Genomic DNA, 7,629 nt, shown 5'->3' on the forward strand with positions numbered 1-7,629 from the left:
TTGCTGCCCATACCTCGTACAAATACCCCCGCGTGTTGACGGTGTAGCCCCTGCGGGCTGTTTCCCCAAAGTTAAGTTGGGCGTAAAGCAGAGGTGCTTTTCACGTTAGTTGGCGTGGCTGGTTTTCTGAAAAGGCTGCGCTTGCAGGTTCGTTCCTGCAGAGGGCGTCGTGGTTCCTCGTCCGTGGTGGCACCGCCCTTACTTGTTGTCTGCCAGCCTGCTGAGTGTTGACTGATGTTGTCATTTGAATTGCACTTCGGGCTGCTGAGGAATGAGCACCTTTCCACGTCTGCCACTGGGATTTGCTCTTCAGCAAATGGCATGTTCATGTCTTGTCCATTCTTCAATTCGTAAGAGTCACACTTAGATAATTTCCCCTGCAAAACAACATCTGGCTACCAGAATGGTGTCCTTTTTCTTAAAAAGTTTTAGTTTTTATATAGTGAAAATAGTTTTTTATACTTTCTAGTCTTGGTACTTCTTAGTCTTGGTTTAGAGTGTAGATCGTGTACATAGTATCTTTTAAGTTTTTTTTTTCCCAGAAATTGTATTTTTTACATTTAAGACAATTTTAGTTTCTTCCGGTGAATAGCCATTTAGTAAGTAACCCATCCTACTAACCTGGCTTCTGACCCCACCACACTCCTGCACCCTGAATCTTCCTGTGCGCACGGACCCGTGTGCCCCCACTGACCTCGTCTGCTGCGGCAAGCCGTATCGATCTTCACGCATGTTCCTTATGTTGCTTGTTCACCTCCGAGTCACGTCTGGAATTGAACAGATAAATCGCATATTTTTCTTTCAGAAGATAATTTAACCCACCGACTATCTTTGACACAGGCCCTTCCTCCGAGGCCGCCTGATAGGAATGCATGGGGGGCGGGGGTCATGAGGGGGTCGCAGGGAGCTCAGGGTCTTCCTTTTCCACTGCTTTCGGGTCAGTTTTCGTTGAGATGCGGACACTCAGGTTGGGAGGAGAAAATACGGATATTTGTGGAAATTACCCATTGTTTTTTTCTCAGTACGTTTTTTCCAGAATTTGTAACGGTAGAAACTGTAAACGATGCACACGGTGCGTGGCTGACTGGGCCACTGGCACAGACCGCATACGCTGCCAAAGGAGAGGCGGCAGCCTTGTCCCCGTTCAGATTCCCGTACGATGCTTCGGCAGCCTCAGTATGTCATATTAGAGAAAAAGTTGCCTTTCCCAGGAACTTTCTTTCTTTGCAACTTTCCTGATAATTAGAGCAAAGTAGCTTAATCTTCTTTGCCCTGGCTCCCAGGAACTCACAGCCAAGCGTGAAACCTGTTGATGTGTTAGTAATTCCTTACAGTTAGCCCTATTTTTTTTTCATTAAGTTTATCGTCACGTCAAGTCCCTGTAGAAATAGTGGTGAGACAAGATGAATACCGGAAGCCACCAGCCTGCTCAGTAGGTGGGATCTCAGCATTGCATTACGTGGAAGGGGACACAGTCTGATAGAAAACGTGGCCGGCCGGTCAGCGGTGTCACTTTATAAACAGGCTGTAAGAATTTTGTGTGAAAAAGAAACAGGGCAGTGATGGCATAGCTTTTAAGTGGCTTTAAGTTTCGGATGACAGCATATCATTCGACCAGAAAGGTCACCCGAGTTGAGGTGAAGACTTCAGCATGGCTTTCGATACGCCCTTTCTGTGTAAGAGCGCAGGTTTGCTGTCCAGGGAGACAGTCTTTTTGTGACATGTACATATGCACACACGCACTTTCCCCCCCAGGGACTGGGGCTGTATGCTGCTAGAGACATCGAGAAGCACACCATGGTCATTGAATATATTGGGACCATCATTCGAAATGAAGTCGCAAACAGAAAAGAGAAGCTTTATGAGTCTCAGGTACGTTCCACAGCCATCCTCTCTCTGTCATCGTGTCACCCAGACACCCTGCAGGGCAGGGCCGAAGCTGCTGGTCATCTAGGTGCGGTTTTCTGGAAGTTCTTGCTTATCCCCGTCAGTCTTTCCAGCCGGCAGAGGCATCTGCGTGGCTGTGACTGTCGGGCAGTGAGCCCGCTTCACAGGCAGCCCCCTCACTCTTTGCTCCCCATTCCTACCGTGCAAATGTCAGCTGACAGGTCGCTGGGGGGCCCACGACAGGAGTGGTCAGGGCGCGCGCGTGTCAGCTCCCTCCCAGCTCAGGCTTCCCGACGTGCCCTTGACCGTGGGAGGAACTCCGCTCGTCTCTTTCAGAACCGCGGCGTGTACATGTTCCGCATGGACAGCGACCACGTGATCGACGCCACGCTCACGGGAGGGCCCGCGAGGTGAGCAGGGGTCTGGCCGGGTGCCCTGTCGCTCCACAGGTCACTGCGCTCGCCGAGGCCTCTCAGGGCTAACAGGCCTGAGATACGTTTCAAAGGAGTTTTATGTAAAGCGTGTATTAGTCTCTCTGAGGGGAATAAAGAGATGTAATTAGACCTTTCCCCACAGACTGAAAGTTTAAAAACTTTCGTTCCGAGCTTCTTCTAGTTGTTTTACAATAAACGGCTCTCTGAAATGGTGGCTTGCAGATATATCAACCATTCATGTGCGCCTAACTGTGTGGCCGAAGTGGTGACCTTCGAGAGAGGACACAAAATCATCATCAGCTCCAATCGCCGGATCCAGAAAGGAGAGGAGGTGAGCGCGCGGTGTCCGGTGCCCACGCCGGAAGCCGCCCCGGGGAGGCCAGCCTTTGCCCCCGCCCCGCGTCATGTCGCTGCTCTTCCTCCACACGGAGCTCTGAGCGCGTTGACCGCCACCCCTCCGTCCCACGCGCTGCGTCCCGCGTCACTCGCGTGGCATCGTGTCCTCTGTCGCTGGCTCCTCCTTCCCCCTCCCCCTGGTCGTAGTTGGGCGGGATCCCTCTCAGTAACCATGAAGCCTGTCATTGAACTCATGATGGAAGATCGTCACGGGATCGCTGCCTCTGAGGGCTCGGGAAGCGCTGCGGCCCTGTGACGTCACAGGAAGGCGGGCAGGCTGCAGGCAGTTTGGGTGCCGTGTGGCTCTAGACCGCTCGTTGTCACGCTTGTGATCCGTACGCGCTCACAGGGTTTGCACGGCAGCGGACTTTCAGTCTGTCTGTCATTATTCTGTTTCCTTCAAAATGCTGAACTTGGCATTTCTGTGGTCTCACACGACTTTGGCCTGGCAGGTCACCTGGCAAGAGCTCATTAGTCTCAGTCGCCCCGCACACGGTTCCATACTGTCTCTGACCGGCCCGTCAGCACGTGCCGCGGCAGTGCCTGTATCTGGGCCTCGGTCCGGAGTTGGCGTTCCTGGGGCCGCTCCCGCTGGGCGTGTGGGTTTCTGGGGGACCGTCTCTTGTTTGGGGGTTGGAGCCCCCAGCCCTTCCTGAGTAGAGCTGTGGGATCACGCTTGTGTTTTTTAATCATTTTGGAATTCCTTTTTTAAAATCAAGAATTGACCCAAGTCCCGTTTCACACATCTTGAAGTACCTTGCTGCATAAGAGAGAGTACGCGAGAAGCCCAGCGGGCTGGGGACGGGGGGGCCAGGGTTCGTGGCCTCGGGCAGCTGCAGCTGCCCCAGGCCCCGCCCCTCCCTTGTTGAGCCTTCTCAAGTTGGTGGCTCCGAGAGCCCCTTGGAGAACTCAGCACATCTCCGACAGAAAGCGGCAGTGTCGTCATTAAGAGAAGCTGCTCGCCAAACACCGTGGCGTGTTCTGTCCCGGTGCAGAAAGGCGTCTTCCCGGGGGCGGCCGGGGGGCTTTTGTTCAGAGGGCCCCGCGGGAGGCCTGTCGGGGCCCAGGGGCTGGTGCTCTGGAAATCAGGCGACTCCCCACTACCTGACAGCAGGGTCCACGTGAGATGTTAGCGACCATTTGGTAACCCCCTAAATGCACTTCGAAATGTTCTTTTCAGTAAAGATGAAGGAGGTCGTTAGCTAGCAAGGGCGAGTCACCTCTGCTCAGCCCACCTGCCCCCTCGGCCCACAGGGACAGTGCGAGCTTTTCCTGCAGCCTCTCGGGGCCCTCTGTGCCTCCGGGGCCGGGCGGACGCTGCCGGGCTGGTTTCTCTGCCTCCCCTGGCCCCGCGGAACCCAGGCCCACGGGTCCCCTGCGGCGGAGGCCCGCTCTGCTGGCCGCCTGGGGGCCCTGGGCAGATGCAGGCCGGGGCCGCCTCCGGCCCTTCTCACTCTGTGTCTTTGCCGTGGGCAGCTCTGCTACGACTATAAGTTCGACTTCGAGGACGACCAGCACAAGATCCCGTGTCACTGTGGCGCCGTGAACTGCCGGAAGTGGATGAACTGAAAGCATTCCTTGCTGTCTCAGCGGGCGGCTTGTCCCTAGGAAGAAGCGATTCAACACACCATTTGGATTTTGCAGACAGAAAGATATTTTTGTTTTCTTTTTATGACTTTTTTTCTGGGAGTTCTGGTTCCTCGGCCGTTGAGGCGCAAGCAGCGCCAGGAGGCGGCCGACGCGAGCAGCTCTCCTGAAGCGGTTGAGGTTGACCAGAGTCACAGGACGGTCCAGCACTTTTGTTTTTTTTTCCTTTTCCTTTCTTCTTTCTTTTTTCTTCTTCTTTTTGTGGGTGGGGTGGTTTTGTTGTTTTATTAGTCTCACTGAGGAGAAACTTTTACTGGGGCAAAGAGCCGATGGCTGCCCTGCCCCGGGGCAGGCCCTTCCTATGAATGTAAGACTGAAATCACCAGCGAAAGGGAGATGTCCAAAGTGCTGGCCACAGCCTTATCTGAAAAGGGGCAGGCCCTCTAATTTAAAAATTTTTTAAATAAAGTAGACACCACTGAACAAGGAATGTACTGAAATGACTTCCTTAGGGATAGAGCTAAGGGATAATAACTTGCACTAAAATACATTTAAATACTTGATTCCATGAGTCAGTTTATTGTAGTTTTTGATTTCTGTAAAATAAGAGAAACTTTTTGTATTTATTATTGAATAAGTGAATGAAGCTATTTTTAAATAAAAGTTAGAAGAAAGCCAAGCTGCTGCTGTTACCTGCAGAACTAACAAACTCTGTTACTTTGTACAAATATGTAAATATTTTGAGAAAAAAATACAGTATAAAAATAGTTATTGACCAAATGCTACCAGGCTCTGCAGCAGCTCGGTGCTTATAAAACCTTCATAGGGATGTGACAATATAATTTTGTGTTATTAAATATGCCATTAGAATAACCAAAATTTCACCCTAGAGTGTTCGGGGTTTTTGGAAACTGCAGTCTATTAGTACTTGTTTTATACACCTTACTCTGGTAGGACAGAGCATATGCTATGGCTACAACTTTTATAGCTGTTTTGGTAATTTAAACTAATTTTTTCATATTATATTGTTGCATCCCTACTTCTCCAGTCAGGTTTTTTTGTGCTTACAATTTGTGATAACTGTGAATAACTGCTTAAAAACACACCCAAATGGAGGCTGAATTTTCTTCAGCAGCAGCAGTTTTGATTAGAACTTTGTTTCCGGCCATGAGGAATCATGTAACGTACAGGATCGCGTAGCAGCGGCTCAGATCTGACTCTCTCGCCTTCTATTAACACAGAAATTTAAGAAAAAGGGGGGGGAGGGGTCGGGGGGAGACGTGATTATGCTTGCAAGCTGCAGGACTCCGGCAATAGGGTTTTGGAAGATGTAATTTTAAAAATGTGTTTGTATGAACTGTTTGTTTACATTTCTTTAATAAAAAAACACACTGTTTTGTGTTTGCTTGTAGAAACTTAATCAGCATTTTGAACCAGGTTAGCTTTTTATTTTGTACTTACAATTCTGGTACTGACACTTCACAGGCTAAGTATAAAATGAAGTTTTTGTGTGCACAATTCAAGTGGACTGTAAACTGTTGGTCAATTCAGTGATGCAGTTCTGAACTTGTAATGTATATGGCATGATGTATTTTTATCTTACAGAATAAATCAATTGTATATATTTTTCTCTTGATAAATAGCTGTATGAAATTTGTTTCTTGAATATTTTTCTTCTCTTGTACAATATTCTGACATCCTACCAGTATTTGTCGCTCCGGGTTTTTGTTTTGTTTTCTGTTCTGTATAATAGTATCTAATGTTGACAAAAATTGAACTTTTTGAAGTAAACAGAGTGTTATGGGTTTTGGAATTTGTGGACACAGATTTAGAAGATCTCCATTTACAAATAAAATATTTTACATCTATGAACGGCGCCTGAGTCTCTGTTAGCCTCTCTTGTGTTCTGATTGCAGCTCTGAAACCAATGACTGCCCCAAATCCTTCGACGGTCTGCTCCTTCTTTTTAGAGTTATTGGCATTTCAGTGTCATCAACTCTGTTCATTTTTTCTCAAATAAAAGATTTAGATGTACGTAACTTGTTCCAAATAGAGACACTGTCATCCTTGCAGCTGAATAAAGAAGGGGACTTTGGTTTTTAAGTTTACCAAGGCCTAGTTAAACATATCTGTGGTGGCCTCTTCCCTTGTTTAACAAGTTTATTTTTTTCTGTTAAACTCTCCTAGATTTATTCTCTGTGGTAGAGACTTCATTATCTTGAATGTATTTAACAAATTTAAGGAGGTTGCTAAGAATTAAAATTGGTCAGAATCCCCCTCGATTTTTTTTTTTGTTTACTTAGTAGAGAGATTACAATTTGTGAAGAAACCTGAGGCCCTTTATGTGTTTCTACTTTCAGTAAAATTCTATGTGTAATGTAAAATACATTTATTTTTTAAAATATTTTATTTTTCAATTTTCAGTCGACATACAATATTATACTAGTTCCAGGTGTACAATGTAGTTACTAGATGTATAACTTACAAAGTGATCACCTCAATCTGGTACTAATCTGACACCACACAGTTATAATATTACTGACTTTACTGCCTGTGCTGTACTTGCCATCCCCATAAATGTTTTTATAACTGGCAATTTGTACATTTTAATCTCTTTGCCCTTTTTCACCCATCCCCCCAACCCCCCTCCCATTGGGCGATCATTAGTTTGTTCTCTGTATATATGAATTTCTTCGTTTAGATTCTACATATAAGTGAAGTCACATGGTGTTTGTCTTATTTTCCCTGACATTATACCTTCTATTTAGGTCCATCCAATGTCGCAAATGGTAAGGTTTCATTTTTTATGGCCGAGTAATATTCCATTGTGTGTATATATATGTACCGCAGCTTCTTTGTCCAGTCGTCTATTGATGGGCACTTAAGTTGCTTCCATTATCTTGGCTATTGTAAATAATGCTGCAAAGAGTATAGGGATGCGTGTATCTTTTCAAATTAGTGTTTTGGGTGTCTTTAGATAAATACCCAGAGTGGAATCGCTGGTTTACGTTTCTATTTAATTTTTTGAGGAACCTCCACGCCGTTTTCCATAGTGGCTGCACCAATTTGCAATCCAAGAGCAGTGCACAAGGGGTCCCGTTCTCCATGTCCTCGTGAGCACTTGTGTCAGTTGACTTCTTGATGGCCATTCTGACCAGTGTGAGGCAATATCTCATTGTGGTAATTTGCAATTCTCTGATGACTGATTAGTGATGTTGAGCATCTTTTCACGTCTGTTGGCCTTCTGTATGTCCTCTTTGGATAAATGTCTCTTCAGGTCTTTTGCCCGTTTTTTTAAAGATATACATAACGTATATATTTTATA

General features: G+C 46.9%; 2 protein-coding genes across 9 annotated transcripts in view; one reads left to right on the top strand and one right to left on the bottom strand.

The window, feature by feature from the left end:
- Positions 1 to 6,176, top strand: part of KMT2C (lysine methyltransferase 2C) — a 205,659-nt gene extending 199,483 nt beyond the window's left edge. The window contains exons 56-59 of the mRNA XM_025039018.1: positions 1,756 to 1,872; positions 2,224 to 2,297; positions 2,544 to 2,652; positions 4,194 to 6,176. Coding sequence (XP_024894786.1) covers positions 1,756 to 1,872; positions 2,224 to 2,297; positions 2,544 to 2,652; positions 4,194 to 4,286 — 393 coding nt within the window. The 3' untranslated portion in view covers positions 4,287 to 6,176. The remainder of the gene's footprint in view (positions 1 to 1,755; positions 1,873 to 2,223; positions 2,298 to 2,543; positions 2,653 to 4,193) is intronic.
- Positions 1 to 7,629, bottom strand: part of GALNT11 (polypeptide N-acetylgalactosaminyltransferase 11) — a 59,383-nt gene that overhangs the window by 2,722 nt on the left and 49,032 nt on the right. For 7 of the 8 annotated variants that reach the window (XR_003042786.1, XR_003042787.1, XR_003042784.1 and 4 more), the window contains 2 exons: positions 695 to 767; positions 203 to 377 (listed from right to left, as the gene is read on the bottom strand). The gene's annotated coding sequence lies outside the window, so the exon portion shown is untranslated. Of the gene's footprint in view, positions 1 to 202; positions 768 to 7,629 lie in introns of all 8 variants that reach the window. The other variant, XR_003042785.1, reaches the window with a different exon arrangement.

The sequence above is a fragment of the Pteropus alecto genome, unplaced genomic scaffold (genome assembly GCF_000325575.1).
Source record: "Pteropus alecto unplaced genomic scaffold, ASM32557v1 scaffold48, whole genome shotgun sequence".
Lineage (NCBI taxonomy): Eukaryota > Metazoa > Chordata > Mammalia > Chiroptera > Pteropodidae > Pteropus > Pteropus alecto.